We start from the raw sequence: 16,385 nt of genomic DNA on the forward strand, positions 1-16,385 counted from the left end.
GATCAACTAGGCTCCGCTAGTTTCAGTTTTGAGGAGGCGCCAGCGACATGTCCGAAGACAATGCTGGCGACATACCAGAACGAAAATACTGCAATTTCTGCTTGGCTTGATGGCCAAATTAGCACACTCTCATGCAGTTGGAGTCAGAATTACTTCATGGTGCATTGTGTCGGAAATTTCGGTCGTCCTTATACATTAAGCCCATGGTGCTAGTGGCGTTGCCACAGAACTGTCCGAATAAATCAAGCATGTTGGAACTATCGGTGTTCGAGTTATTGGCCAGTGAATACAGTCAGCTTTAGCCAAGTGTTTACCCTCTGCTATCCTCAGGCCCGTGTAAACTTACAATTTACACACGGCTGCTTACCAGTAATGCTAGTGTGTGTGTGCACACAACACTTATACCAGCAGCAAAACACTGTTCTCGCGTCGCTGCCATAGCCCTAGGGCAGAACATGTGCCAACTTGGCTTCTTTGTTGTTTCGCAGCCAAGCTGACTATGCGCTGCTCTTGTCTCTGGGGTGCGTGCCTGTCAAAAATGCAAAATCAACGCAGTTCTTTGCAGTGCCCAAGCGACTGAAATGTGAGCAAAGTGCACTAATTCCCAGCTAAAACTCTCTAATGCGAACAGTGATTGGTGAAGCTTTATGAAAGGAAAACTTTTCATCCACCTGAAAGTAGCAGAACTGCAAAGGCGAAAAACTAGGATAGAGGCGGTGCTATTGAGGAACATGCAAACCCACCCACTATAGTCTACCAAAATCAATGCTATGTGCAGGTGAAGGTCAGGTCTCTTCCCTGACAGCTTCCCGATAACCTCCACGTTTTATGGGAGTGTCCGAGCGGCTTCCCATCCCTGCTACCCTTAGACCCAAGACTCTAGTCGAGAGGCGTGGCTTGTGGGCTCTTCCCTCAACGCACACTAAGAGCGGCACTGATCAGAACTCGCAAACGTCACAGCCTGGCCAGCGACTAGGCCGACGAGACGTCGATGCACGTTGAGATGGTGAGGCTCTGGCGGCCCGCAACATATTTTGTTGTTTTCCTGCTGTGTAGTGTTTTCAGATGGCTACAAGGATTCAAAACGAAACGGTGCTGATGGGCGACGCCAGATGCTGACACAGTGAAACGTGACGCTCACATCGCGCCGCCTCCAGCAGAGAATGGCTGCATATTAGGATTATCACCAACTAAAAGCGTGCAGTACATTTCCAACGGCCCCACACGCTGTGATACAGATAGGTGAAGACGCCTATCGCAATAGGGCTGGCAGCGACAGCTGCGAATGCAGCTTGCTTTTGGGTTGACATTGGCGTGAAAACTGGGTTGGCAAGCTTCTCTTTTTTTGAACACGGCTGTGGCTGCCCATGGCAAACAGCGTGGCTAAGCACAGATGCAGCCCGCGCGCCCTGTTTCAGAGGTAATCTGCCATGTATGTATAGACTGGGTAAACTGAGATGGTGTGGCATCCTGCGCCGTCTTCCTGCATGTTTAGCACTGGAAGTTGCGCAGTCTCGAGTACCAGAGGTGCGCTATAGCGAGAGGCAGGCGAAGAATTCACTACACGCTGCCAGCGCTCTTCACGACAGCGCCCTCTCACTGCGGGCGACACCATCAGCCGCGGGGATGGAGTGGACATGACAGAACGCTGAAAGCCAACGCTGCTCTCACCTCCGAGTCATCGATGGGCACTTCTGCAATCGGAAAACGCCGGTAGTGCATGTGGACGACGCACTGCTTGCGGAAACCGCCCGAGATGACGAACAGGTCCAGGGGCTTGCCCATGTCCGGGTAGCCAACAGTGATGTCCACCACCCACTTGAGCGGTTCCTCTCCTGCACGCCAACACAAACAGAACACACAGTTCGTTCGTGAGAATCAGCATTCCCTGCTGCTTTACAGCAAGCAGCCGTCAATGCCGCAGTCAGGGCCAATGCTGCCGACTTTCTAGTCTGCGTCTCGAAACCTCTGAACGCCTTTTTTGCATGCAGCAACTGGAGCAAACAAAATCATTATTGTCGCACAGCAATTTCCGTTGACAGCTTCCACAGATAGCGGAGCGATGCACAAGGTTGCCCCCTACTCACAATGCATTGATGCCTTTATTGCTACAAAAAAAAAAAAAAACACGGACAAGAAAACATACACACCAGAGAAAATGCTGCGTGTTATTTAATTTAAATAGCGAATAAGAGTTGTCATGCTTCGCAGTTTTTAAAACTGTTGTACATATAGGAGTCCTTGCACCACAGCTGCGGTACAAAAGAGCACCGATGCGATAACCTGTGGACATCATCATCATCAGCAGCATATTTTCATGCCTACTGCAGGATGAATGCCTCTGGCAGGAGTATCCAATTACTCCTGTCTTGCATTAGCCAATGCCAACTTGCACCTGCATATTGCCTCATTTCATCACCCCACCTACTTTTCTCTGCTGTCCACGACAGCACTTCTCCTCCCTTGGCACCCATTCTGTAACTCTAATCTTCCACTGTTTATCTAGCCTACACATTACGGGACTTGCATAGCTCCATTTCTTTCTCTTAATATAAACTAGAATATCGGCTATCCCCGCTTGCTCTCTGATCTACGCTTCTCTCTTCCCGTTTTTTAACGTTATGCCTAACATTTTATTGCGATAGAAATTACATGGACACCACAGGCGCATTTCTTCCATCACCATGAGGTTCTGTATGAAGTCCAAGGGCGCGAAAATCGTTGCCACACATCGTATGCTGTATGTGCAAGTGAAAGCGTGCGAGGGTGAGCCGGCGATCGTGGCTCAATATCGTGCACGCAAGTGAAGAAAGCGGGGAAGAAGTGTGCCGGTCAGCCCAGGCAGTCCGGGCCACTATATCTTGAACGCCATCCGCGACAGGGAATGAGTCTGCCTTGCAATGTCTTTTCACGGCTTAGTTCACGCTGATGCGAGATGCAGCACGATGGTCAATTCGCTTGTTGCTGCTGCCGTGCTTTCTCACTCCAGAATTTTCGCAACGAGTTTCCGTGGTCATCGAGTGAGATGTGTTCACGTTTGCTTGTGCAGGCGTGACGCCATTCTTGCTAATTTAGTTGGTATATTTACAAGTTTATACAACTGATAACACTACTATTCCTACTTTGTATAGCTTACCACTAATGTTCTATTGCAATCGATGCTGCGACATTCAGGTGAATCTGCAACTCTTTTGTTCCCTCACTCTTTACGTGGTCCTTAACTTGTTCTTGGCCTTCTTTGTAAACTCTGAAGTTTCCGCGCCACATGTTAACCTGTGGTAATAAAGTAGAATCTCGATGATACATTCCCATCACATAGGTTTTGCTGGTGCCAATGTTCGCAATGAAGAACACAAAAAATGACCTACTAGTGTTACGTTCATTTTTTACCGGTTCATACGTTCCTGGAAAACACGATTTTTCAGCACCAAAGTTCAGTATGTCGCCAAACTGCGATTGTATGATACATTTTCCAGGTACCATGTACACAAGAAAATGCATGAGTTTCTTATTCCAGTTTCTCATACTGGCACCAGCGAATCTCCGGGCAGGTCATCACATGCTGAATTCACAGCCGTCGCTGCCAAACCTATTGCGATAAGCATCTTCACTTATCTGTTTTACATAACATATGGTGCGCAGTGCCATTGTTAGCATACTGCACGCTTTTAGTAGATGATAATACAAATGCGCCACCGTTCCCTGCTGCAGGCGGGGCAATGTGGGCATCACATTTCACTTCGGCGGCATCCGGCGTTGACCACCAGCTCGATTTTGTCTGTTTGCCATCACGCTCTTAAAAGAACACGCGTTAGGAAAGCAACAAAACACGTCTCAGCCCGCGGAGCACCACCAGCTCGAAACGCGTCGGCGTCTCATGCCGCAACGATTCGCGCGACGCTTTGCGTTACGTAGATATGAAGAACAGCAGAGTCTGTCAAATATTTTAGGTAGTTCGGATCGCACGTTTTCCTGTTTAGTATGTTTTCTCTTGTGTTTTTTTCGAAAATGTATGAACAAGGTTCCACTGCACATTCCAAACGCAGGGAAGAAGGGACCCTGTCCACAATCGCGTCTATCACTGTGACTATGCAACCAGTTTCGTGGAATCTAGTAATGAGGAGTGCACAATGGTTGCAGCGGTCACAGAGCAATGGAGATCGCTGTTTCACTCGGTGAAAACTAAGCCATGCGAAACTGCTTTGACACCTCACTGTGCAACTCAAGGGGACCTCATGCTCGCAGAAAGCCCTGGTTGCCTTCAAAACCCTTGCTCCTTGTCACATTACAAAGGGTGGACAAGGCATTCGTAAGCCAGTAACATGGTTAAACGATCTTAAGTGATCCAGACAGCTGTTCACTGTCTTGTGATCTTAAGTCACTGAAGACTGTACAAATGTTGAAATTTTTTCTTTTCATCACAGACATTAAAAAGAACGCTTTACCTTGTCGGGCTCTTGGGCCCTCTCTGCAGCGTGCACGGGGGAATTCTTTGAAACGCGCACCACAACGGCACTCGTCGCATGGAGCATGCGCACTGATCGTGTTATCGTAAGAACTCGTGCGGGGACTGCCGGGAAGGCAGCTGCCCGATAAGAAGGCAGTGGAGACGGCACTCAGGGCTTTTTTTTTTGGGCGTGGGCCTGGGGAGGCGCTGGTGGGACGTGGCCCATCTAGGTTTCTTTCTGAGTGTGCTGCAGAGCAGGGGGAAAAGCGTTTTTGCATTATGTCCGCATGAAAGAGTGCTCTTGTTGTTCACTTTTGGGACTGTGTCTGTGCGCCTGGTTTGGTGCTTGCTTGCTTCCTGCGCTTTATGCATTCTGTTATCGACCGAAAGATTGTGTTGGTTGAAAGTTTGTAACGACCGTTCTTTCGTCGCTCCCTTTGGCTTGTATATTTTGTTGCCTCGCTGTTCTGCTGCTTGCTTCTTTGCCTTGTTCTTTTCTGCTATTGGCCGCGAGGCTGCAGTAATTGTTTGAGTGTTTCATTATATCGTAAATTAAAGCGGTTTTTGTTCTTTGCGCCACTGGTCCTTTGTCGTGCTGGTCGCGGCTCGCGGACCCCCTGAGCAAAGGCGAGGGGCCTTCAACCTTAACTCTGATTTCCATATTTTAATACATGCGAAATGCAGAAACATTTTTTTTAGACCACTTCTGAACTGATCTAAATGAAGTTTGTTGCAGTTAAGGCGGCTGAATTTCTGCAGACTGTAGAAAGCAGAATCTCTATCTAGGGCCTTCACATTTCTTAAAAATTGCCGCAAATTAGCAAGTTGCCAAGAAATTGTAGTTCAATAGTTACAAATTTGTAACTATGCATCAAAACCAGATATCGCAGTTACTTAAATTGAATCTGTTAGAACATATGAAGTGGACGAATCTGATAATACGAGTTTACAGCTTGCATGGGAAATTATCACTTGGATTACACAGGTTTTCCAAAATTCCTGCTCACATATATGACAGTGGTATATTTCTGAGGAGTGCGTAATAGTACATGAATTTTGTCCACTTCGTATGGCTCAATAGGCGGAGCTTACGAAATCGTGACATCATTCTTTTTATTACTAAGTTACAAAGTTCTAAACTTCATGCCACAGTTCCTTTTCTTTCTTTAATTTTGTGAATTTCATCAACTTTCATCAACATATCAATGGCCTACATAACGGAGTCTGCACTCTAGAGCTTGCAGACCAACTCCCTATTTCAAATGCAACAAACCTCCTCGAATTCAGCACAGGGGAAGCCACGAAAAACAACTTCCGTGTTATATATTTAGAAAGAAGCATCGAAGGCATAGTTTTCTGTAACCTGAGGATTGAGGGTTACTTGACAAATAAGCTGGCAGAAGAGTTGACATTGTCTTTCCCTTCCAATTTACTGCATGAGCCACTGGTCATCTCTGTTCTAGGCATCCTCATCAGGTGATCATCTATGTCTGGCTCCACAGTAGAACCTCTTCCATACATTCTGAAGAAGCGCAAGAAAAGAACATACTAACTGGGAAAATGTACGATCTGAATTCACTAAAAAGTTGGCAGACTCAACTGCAGCTAACATCTACGCGAATTGGCAATGCACGAGACACCGATGCTGGTGGGGCCCATGCTACCCGAGACGCACATTGTTGTTACTGCTGCTTCTGGAACCTTACTTTTGCACCCTCCTTGAAATCTGCCTGCATTAGCAGCGTCTTCGGGCAGGGTATTTTGGCGGAGATCTTTTGGCGTGCCACTTGGCGAAAATCGTTGCTGCACAAGATGCTGACGTGCGTCAAGCTTGTGGGGCCCCAGATAATGCTTTTCGTTGCTTTCCTGTTGCAAGTGTTTTAGGAGCGCTAATGGGAAACCCAAACGAAATCGAGCTGGCTATAAAAGCATGAAGTATGCTTCTAACGAAACTACACCACATGCTCTGACAAACATATATATCATATCACATGATCACCATTTGGTGATGTACTGAACATTGGTGCCACAAGATCCACTTTTCAGGAACATGTTAGGTTGTAAAAAAGAAGCATAACCATATTGGGCAACTTATTGTGTTCTCGGTTGTGGACACTCGCGCCGGAAAATTGTACGAAATGGGACCGTATTGTCATGTGGTAGTGACTGGGACAAATAGAGTAGCAGAACTGTAAATGGTGAAATTAAATCTTTATTGGGCGAACTTGTGCCCTCAAAAGCAAGTTGCACTTAAAGCACAACGATAGCGGCGAACACAGTCAGCAATCATCGGAAATCTGATGAGCGGGTCAAGCGCATCGGCTTTTATACATTAGTCGTCAAATGTTCCAGAGTAATCGCTGGGACCTGCGCACCTTCCACAAAGTTCTACTTTATTCGCATCGCGCACACATGCAATCAGATTACACAAGGTTCGGTCACAGACAGCGGATGGAACCATCGATAACATTCCAGAAACTTCCGATACATGCAGGCACGTCCTGCACTGTCCGATAACATTTGTTAGGCGGTGAAACTTGGTCGCCTGATAAAGACAAACAAGTACACGTGTCAATACCCCCCTGTTAAAGAGCATCGACCCAATGCTGCAAACAAATGAACGTAATAAAGAAGAACACCTGTAGAAAAGAAACAACAAAATGAGAAAGTTCATCAGCGGGCGTAAAAGGGTTTCAGAGGCACCATGTGCACCACTTCAGATTGTGCGCGGTGCCGCTGTGAATACGAAATGCCGTCTGGCACGACCTCAGAGTCCAGGGCACCAATACATCAGATGACTTTGTAGGGTGCGAAATAGTGTCGCAATAGTTTCTCACCGAGTCCCCGACGGCGTATCGAGGTCCAAACCCAAACGAGGTTGCTGGGCTGGTACTCGACGTAGCGTCGTCGGAGGTTGTAGTGTCAGCTGTCGGTAGGTTGATGGTGCTTGATCCGTAGGCGGGCGACCTGTCGGGTTTCTTCGGTGCGCTGAAGATAGGTAGTGACATCAAGATTCTCTTCATCAGTGACGTGCGGCAGCATGGCGTCGAGCGTCGTCGTCGGGTTCCTGCCGTAAACCAGCTTAAACAGTGTGATCTGTGTTGCTTCTTGCACCGCCGTGTTGTAAGCGAAGGTTACGTGGACGGAACTCCAGGTCTTGTGTTCGACGTCGATGTACATTGTCAGCATGTCAGCGAGGGTCTTATTCAGGCACTTCGTAAGACCATTCACCTGTGGGTGGTAGGCAGTTGTCCTCCTGTGGCTTGTCTGACTGCACTGCAGAATGGCTTGGGTGAGATCCGCTGTAAAGGCCGTTCCTCTGTCGGCGATGAGGACTTCTGGGGCGCCATTTCACAGTAGGATGTTCTCGACAAAGAATTTCGCCACTTCGGCTGCGCCAGCTTTCGTTTCAGCAAAGCGGGTGAGGTAGTCCGTCGCCACGACGATCCACTTATTTCCAGTTGTTGACGTTGGAAAGGGTCCCAAAAAGTCCATCTTCATCTGCTGAAATGGTCGGCAAGGAGGCTCGATTGGCTGTATTAATCCCGCTGGCCTTGTCGGTGGTGTCTTGCGTCGCTGACAGTCTCTGCATGTCTTGAAGTAACGGACGACGTCGCCGGCTAGGCGCGGCCTGTAATACCTTTCCTGTATCCTCGATAGCGTCCGGGAGAAGCCGAGGTGCCCGGCGGTTAGATGGTCATGTAGGGCGCACAGTACTTCTGGACGCAGCGCTGAGGGAACAACAAGACGGCAGTTGGCGCGCACTGGTGAGAAGTTCTTCTTTACGAGTAGGTTGTTTTGAAGCGAGAACGAAGACAATGCCTTAGGGATAACGTCAATGTGCCCTTCCAAATACTCAACGAGGCTTTTCAGTTCCGGGTCTGCTCATTGCTGTTCAGTGAAGCCTTCTGAGCTTAATATTCCAAGGAAGGTGTCGTGATCCTCGTCATCTTGTGGCAGCGAGTCAATGGGGGCGCGTGATAGGCAATCGGCATCAGAGTGGTTACGTCCTGACTGTATGTGATATCATTGTAGGTTACAGTGACATCATATTCTTGCAGTCTCAGGCTCCACCACGCCAGCCGTCCTGAAGGATCCTTCAAATTCGCTAGCTAACACAACTCGTCAAGGTCGCTGACGACTTTGAATGGCCTGCCATAAAGATGAGGGCGAAGTTTTGCCGTAGAAACGACGGCGAGGCATTCCTTTTCGGTTGTAGAATAATTGCCTTCTGCTTTTGAGAATGGCCAGCTAACGTAAGCTATCACGTGTTCAAGTCTTGTCTTTTTTCTGGACTAGGATGGTACCGAGGCCTAGGCTACTTGTGTCAGTGCATATTTCAGTATCGGTGTCCTCGTCGAAGTGTGCAAGTACCGGTGGCGACTGCATGCGTCGTTCGAGTTCTTGAAATGCGTCGGCCTGTGGCGTTTCCCACTTGTACTTGACATCACATTTAGTTAGATGTGTTACCGGCTCAGCGATGCATGAAAAGTCCTTGAAAAAGCGCCTGTAGTAGGCACACATGCCAAGGAATCGACGCACTGCCTTCTTGTCGATGGGCCATAGGATCTTTGCGATAGCAGCAGTCTTCTGCGGGTTGGGGCGGACTGCAGACTTGCTGATGACGTGGCCTAGGAACAAAACCTCATCGTAAGCGAAGCGGCACTCTTCCGGCTTCAGAGTGAGCCCTGATGACTTGATGGCCTCTAGTACTGTTGCAAGCCACCTAAAGTGATCGTTGAAATTTCCAGCGAAGATGACGACGTCATCCAAATAAACAAGACAGGTCTGCCACTTCAATCCTGCTAACACAGTGTCCATGACGTGCTGGAACGTTGCAGGCGCCGAGCACAGTCTGAATGGGATAACCTTGAACTCATAGAGACCGTCTGGCGTGATGAAGGCTGTCTTTTCGTGACCTCTCTCGCCGACTTCTATTTGCCAGCAGCCAGACTGGAGATCCATCGACGAGAAGTATTTAGTATTGCAGAGCCAGTCCAATGCGTCGTCTATCCATGGTAGGGGGTAAACATCCTTCTTTGTTATCTTGTTCAGTCGACGATAACCGATGCAGAAACGTAAGATTCCATATTTCTTCTTCCCCAAGAAAACAGGGGATGCCCACGGGCTTTTCAATGGCTGGGTGATGTCGTCGCACAGCATTTCGTCAACTTGTTGTCTTATAGCTTCACATTCTCGCGTCGAAACTAGGTAAGGGCTCTGGCGGAGTGGTAGAGCACACTCTTCGGTGATTATACGATGCTTTGCGACTGGTGTTTGTCAAATTCTCGATGACATCGAAAAGCAGGCTTTGTATCGTCGAAGCAGACTTCTGAGCTGTTGCTGCTTACTCATGGGGAGACTTGGATTTATGTCGAAGTCTGGTTCGGGAACTATGGTCGTTGGCGTAGATGTGGCAGAATCCGAGAGGACAAACGCATTGCTGGTTTCCACAATTTCCTGGATGTACGCGATTGTCGTGCCCTTGCTGATGTGCTTGAACTTCTGGTTGAAGTTGGTTAGCATCACTTACGCTTTCCCTCTGTGCAGTTGAGCGATCCCTCTTGCGACGCAAATTTCACGGTCTAGCAGTAAATGTTGGTCACCCTCGATGATGCCTTCTACGTCAGCGGGTGTTTCAGTGCCGACGGAAATAACAATGCAGGAGCGAGGCGGGATGCTCACTTGATCTTCGAGCATACTCAGGCGTAGCAACTACCAGAGCTCTCCGACGGTATCGCTTCATCTTCCGACAGCATTATCGAGTTCGACTTCAGGTCGATGACTGCGCCATGTTGGTTCAGGAAGTCCATGCCGAGAATGAAGTCTCATGAACACTGTTGGAGGATAACGAAGGTGGCAGGATAAGTCCGGTCATGAACGGTAATTCTTGCCATGCAGATTCTGGTCAGCGTTATGACGTGTCCTCCAGCTGTGCAAATTTGAGGGCCTTCCCATGCAGTCTTAACTTTCTTCAACTAGGCGGCAAGGGGTCCACTCGTAATAGAGTAATCGGCTCCTGTGTCCACTAAGATGATGACTGTATAGCCATCGAGAACCACGTCGAGGTCGATGATTCTTTGTCTTATGTTGCAGTTAGGTCTTGGCGTCGGATCGCAGCTGCGTCTTGTTGATCTGAAGCTGGAACGTCGCATCGGCAGGTAGTCTTTCGTTGGTATATTCTTTGCTTCCAGGCTTTATTGGGGTGGTGGCGTCTCGTTAATATACCATCGGGAAATCCTTTTCAGTGTCTTCGTCGGCAGCGGAGGATCTTCGTCAGTTCGATGAACAGCAACCACACCTGCATCGGTTCCTGCTTTGAGTTTTCCGGATACGGGCTCGCAGACAGGCCCCATGCTGGGCCAGTGTATGGTCGACGCTGCGGTGACAGGTAGCGGCCTGGTGACGGCGAACGGGACGGTCGTCGAGAGTTCCACTGAGTGGCGGCGATGTAGTTGGCGATATCACGAGGTCGTTCGCCAATCAGAGGTCGTGGCGCGTTAACGGTGAACCTTCGGAGTTGGGTGCCTAGCAGAGCTTCGGCTCGTTCTCTGCGTACAACGCTTGTGAATGTCTGCAGGAAGCCGCTTCACAGGTCCCATGTCGTTAAGGCGGCGGCTTCTCTATTCTCGAACCACGTCCTGGCGGCGTCTTCCAATGCGAAAAAGACATGTCGCAGCTTGTCATCGGAGTCCCAGTCGTTAAAAGTCGCGGTTCCTTCGTACATCTCCAGCCAGGTTTCTGGATCTTCAGATGATGATCCATGGAAGATGGGTGGTTCCCAAGGTCGTTGCAGCAGAATGGGGGTCGCTAGAGCAGCCATTGGGGTTGCCAACTTGTGCTCGATCCCTCTGATCTTGGGAAGAGGTCCGTATTCCGGTAGCACGCCTTGCTGCCTACGGCTAGCTCGCTGGTCCTTGGCAATGTTGGTGTTGTCCTCAGGCTTCGGGCTTGGATCGCGGCTTTCTGGGGGTGTCCAGTACACAAACGCACCAGCACCTCCACCAGATGTCACGTGGTAGTGACTGGGACGAACACACTAGCAGAACTGTAAATGGCAAGACTAAATCTTTATTGGGAGGACTTGTGCTCTCAAAAGCAAGTTACACTTAAAGCACAACGATAGTGGCGAACACAGTCGGCGATAGTCAGAAATCTGATCAGCAGGTCAAGCACATTGGCTTTTATACATCAGTCGTCGAACGTTCCAGAGTAATTGCTCGGACCCGCATGCCTTCCAGAAAGTTCTACATTATTCGCTTTGCGCACACATGCAGTCAGATTACACAAGGTTTGGTCACAGACAGCGCATGGAACCGTCGCTAACATTCCAGAAACTTCCGATACATGCAGGCGCGTCCTGCACTGTTCGATAACATTTGTTAGGGGGTGAAACTTCGTCTGGTCGCCTGATAAAGACAAACAAGTACACGTGCCAGTATGAACGAGGTTCTGCTGTATATAGCGGAAGCCCAACTGTTATTCGTGTCATAAAGAAGCAGTTTGCGGCACATCAGGTTAAAGAGACACTAAAGGTTACTACGAAGTCAAGTTAAAGTGACAAAGCAATGCTCTAGAACGTCTAAGGCATCAATGTAATCGCGAATAGAGCTTTAGTAACCGAGAAATTGAGGTAAATGCATGACACGATTTGAGACCCCCCAGCGACATTCCGGTACTAGCCCGATGACGAAGGCACTCCTCATCATAATTTATGTCACTAGTACTCAACTACTCGTATTAAAAAGATCATTTCATTAGACTATACGACAGAAGAAAATGCTACTTGTCTACTTCTGTTCGATTCTAAGAAAAAATAACATTTTGACGTTACCCTTGAGTAGTATGGGTGGTCGAAAGGATTTGTTTTCGCTCGACTCTGCGCCGCGCACACTTTGGAGTTTCAGTTGTTTTGTTATCGCATCGTGCTGCGCCGGTTCTGCTGGCTCACGAAACTTGCATTTGGAGCAAGCAGCGAGAATGCCACGTCCATGTGATGTCATGGGATGCGCGAACGGTCCGCGGAACTTTGCCAAGGGCAGTTGCAGTGGCGAATCCAATGTTACTTATCACTGTGTGCCAACGCGTGAACCTCTCCTTTCGAAGTGGTCAAGTGCCGTACCTCTGTCACAGCGCGTTGGCAAAGAGCTGAAAAATCGCATAGTGTCCTCGCTGCACTTTCGTCCAGAGGATCACGAGTTCAACGCCGACTCACTGAAGTCGTGTGGAGTGCCTTTCAAAGCAATGCTTTTCCGTAGCGCTGTTCCGTCAGTCTTGCCCGCATTCTCCGAAGCGCAAGAACAACTGCAGGTCGAAGACAGGGCGGTGAGTGCAGCATTTGGTTTTCACGAAAGAAAAGCTACAAATGTGCGAATATGTACAGCCATGACATACAGTTGCCGTCGTAGTAGTACGCAATGACGCCGGCAGTGCGAGCCAGCAGCAGCAGGTCACGTTCATCAGTGCTTAAATCGCTGAAGTCGAGCCCAACATCGCGAGCCAATATGTCGTTGTCAGGGTCATCCATTGCAATGAGCGTCGAAGTTGGTGTCATAAAATAAAGAACCAGCTTATCATCGCGCGCTTTCCCTTCCGCTAGCCACCATAGTTCCGCTTTCGTGCTGCTGTCGGCTCTGTCTTGACTGTTTCTGGCCGCGCGTTTGCGTTTTGCACAGAAAAGCCGTAGCGCCGTCTGCGGGCGCCATTTTTCTAACCGACGGCGCAACGTCACCATGAGACCATGACGTCACCACTCCTCGATCGGATGGTGGGCGATTTGAACTACGCTAAAGGTACGCGGACGCTTCATTTTCTCTTAAAATAAGTCTCTTCTTCTCATGAAACAAGCGTTTCGAGGTTTCTGGAATGGTATTTCAACAGTTTACGTTGACTTAATATTCACTTTAGTGTCCCTTTAATACGATTTTGTCACTTCGGCCACAGCATTTTGAAAAGATTGTTTAAGTTTATGACTAGGATGTGTACAAGACCTTGCTTATAGTACCTAAATATTTCTCCTTGGTTTCTAAACTCTGGATTATTGAGTCTTTATATGGAAGTCCAAGGGGAACCATGTGGTGAACAGTAAAAGCAAAGAAAAGGCATTAAGTGAGAAGCTTATCAAAAGAATGGCTTGGCATTAAATAAACGTCTCCAGCTGCCATATTTATTTGCTTCTAATGTGCACTTTTCTTTCATAAGAAAATTAGTAAAAAGTTACAGTTGCGTTAACCCTTCGACGGTCAATGACGTAAATATACAGCGCCGCGAACAAGTCCGAAATTGGTCGATGCCGTATATTTACGGCGCCGTCTGTACGTTTAAAAAGCACGCCAATTTCCTAACTTTGTCTATTCTGTCATGTGCTGCCACTATGTGGGTATACGGAAAATTTTTTTCGCGTGCCTCGCCCTCTCGGTTTTCGTTGCATGGTTTGTTTTAGCGCTAGCTTGCTCCCATGCGTCTATATACTACCACTCACGCACTGGCGTGCACGCGTGCGAGCGGCCGTTTGGATTTTGTTTCGCAGACGGTTTTGGCTTTTTTCGCTTGCAAAAGTGATGGCTATCTCGTTCCTAATCGCTCAAAGGGCAACCGCTTGTTTCTCGCTCGTGTAGTGCTCACAGGGGTGCGCATAGGAAGGATGCCGCCGTGCATACGCGTCCGTTTCTTTTTTTTTTAAGACTCGTGAAATCTAATTGCCCTAGCTGGTTGGCGATAAGATGAAGATTAGCGGAAGTTTGTCACACGTGTTGCTTTTTTTGATGGGTACACAACCAAACAGTTTTCTTGAGTGTGTGCACCTATGCAGTTCGATTACGCTATGGACGTACCTATTAATGTAAGAGCAGGAACCATTTGAGACTTGCCAAATATTCTCGTGTGCAGATTTTCAAAGCCTTCAACTATGTGCATAAAAATGCATCAAATTTTTAATTCTGATAAGTTTATTTCCTTTTTTATTGTTGTTATTCATGAATGAAGAGTGCATAGATATACCAACGCAAAAGGTTTTTTTTCTCACTTTACAGTCACCCTAGAAAAATTCAGGTAAATTTTTTTCGAAATAAGTCCCCAAGAAGAATTGGAACCTGCAATAAAAAAAATCTACCAGGGTGGTCACATATGGTGAAAAAAAAATCGGCCCTCAAAGGGTTCAATTCGAGTATGAAACCAAGACTGCAACAGTGACAAGATGTTATCAATGGCATTAAAAATTTATGCACTTTAATCCAACCCATACGTTGCTGTGAGAGTGCTACTCTGGACGCTATCAAATTCCAGAATGTTTCCGAATTTGTCATCTGGTGATCTCTGATTACCTCAAGGGGCAGCTGCTCCTTCTCTGATTGGCTCAAAATGCCAACAAACCTGCTAAATTTGACAGCGTCCCAAATAGCGCCCCTGCTATAGGAGCTGCAGTAGCTCTGTGTCCATGCCACAAGTTGGTTAGGCTGCCATGGTCTGCAATGTTAAAAAATAATAATAAATTCTGGGATTTCTTGTGCTAAAATCTCGATCCGATTATGAGGCACGCTGTACTGGAGGACACTAGATAAGTTTTGACAGCCTGGGGTTCTTTAACGTGCACCTAAATTTAGGTACAGTAGAACCCCGCTGTTACGTTCCTCACTGCTGCGTTTTTCCGGCTGCTACGTCGTTTTCATCTGGTCCCGGCATAGCTTCCATAGGATCCAGTGTATAAGGAACCCCGCTGTTACGTCGTAGCTGTGAAAACGTTCCCGCATGATACGTCGCAACTTAGCCCCCCGAACCCGCCTGGGCTAAAGTAGGCAATGCGCTCCAACCGCCATTTTGGCTTTTGACGAGTTTTGGCCGGGCTTGACTATGGTGCTGGCTGCAAGAAGCCGCACGCCAGTTCGATAGGCCGCCATCGAATTGGCATGCGGCTTCTTACAGCCAGCTCCATAGCCAAGCCCGGTCAAAACTTGCCAAAAGCCAAAATGGCGGTCACATACGACGACTACGTCGCCGTGGATGTTGTCGTCGTGACGTCAGAGTGTCAGAGCATCGCCGAGATCGTTGGGGTCTCGGTCGCGAGTGAAGTCACAGACTGCGATGCACGAGCCGCATGATGCCGGGGAGTTGCCAAGTCATAGCTTTGGAAAAGCCGTCGCAGCTCTGGGCCTCCTCCGCAGGTACGTCGCACCTCACAGCGACGCTGACAGCAATGCGGCCTTCCAGGCTATTGAGAAACGTGTGGCGATTTCTAGCGAGCGAAAGAAACAGCAAGCCACAATTCTGGACTTTTTTTTAGGTCCTAAGCGCACTCTGTGGAAATAAATTGTCTATAGTTGAAGCTGCACTTTTTTTCATTCATTTTCGGAGCTTTCCTCACTGTTGCGTTTTCCCGGCTGTTACTTTTTTTTCCCCGGTCCGGTGAAAAATGTATGAACGGGGTTCCACTGTACACGAGTGATATTGCATTTTGCCCCCATCGAAATGTGGCCACCACGGTCGGGACCGAACTTGCGACCTTGAGCTCAGCAGTGCAATGCCAAGGCCACTAAGCTACTACAGCAGGTTAAAAAAAATGACTTGCCATCCTTGCCCTTTGAATGTCAATGTTCAGCAAAGCTGATGAAAACCACTATTACAACTGCTGAGGGAGTTACGCAATGCTTTGCTTCTTTAGAGTAATGGTATTAATAAATGGGGTAATGGTAATTTTGAGAGCACGCCACCACTCATAGCGGTGCTGCAACAATCTTGAAATCGGTTACTAGGCTGGTTCTTTTATATACGAAAGACTAGAGATGTTACTCCCAACACCGCAAGCTGCTGTCGGCATGGTAGCTTGTGCAGCAATAATCTTTACCAGGAAACTTTCGCGGGGATTGGTGTATGCTTCGCGTTGTTATCAGGAGCACCTGATCATCAATTATGTGGTTCGGATTATTGTTTTATGCTTGTTCTT

At 48.1% G+C, this 16,385-nt stretch overlaps 1 protein-coding gene across 4 annotated transcripts in view; it reads right to left on the reverse strand.

Annotated features, from left to right (window-relative positions):
- LOC142587498 (acyl-CoA:lysophosphatidylglycerol acyltransferase 1-like) overlaps positions 1-16,385 on the reverse strand; it is a 150,942-nt gene that overhangs the window by 7,713 nt on the left and 126,844 nt on the right. For all 4 annotated transcript variants that reach the window (XM_075698553.1, XM_075698552.1, XM_075698556.1 and 1 more), the window contains exon 6: positions 1,672-1,835. In XM_075698553.1, coding sequence (XP_075554668.1) covers positions 1,672-1,835 — 164 coding nt within the window. The remainder of the gene's footprint in view (positions 1-1,671; positions 1,836-16,385) is intronic.

This window comes from Dermacentor variabilis, chromosome 7 (genome assembly GCF_050947875.1).
Source record: "Dermacentor variabilis isolate Ectoservices chromosome 7, ASM5094787v1, whole genome shotgun sequence".
Lineage (NCBI taxonomy): Eukaryota > Metazoa > Arthropoda > Arachnida > Ixodida > Ixodidae > Dermacentor > Dermacentor variabilis.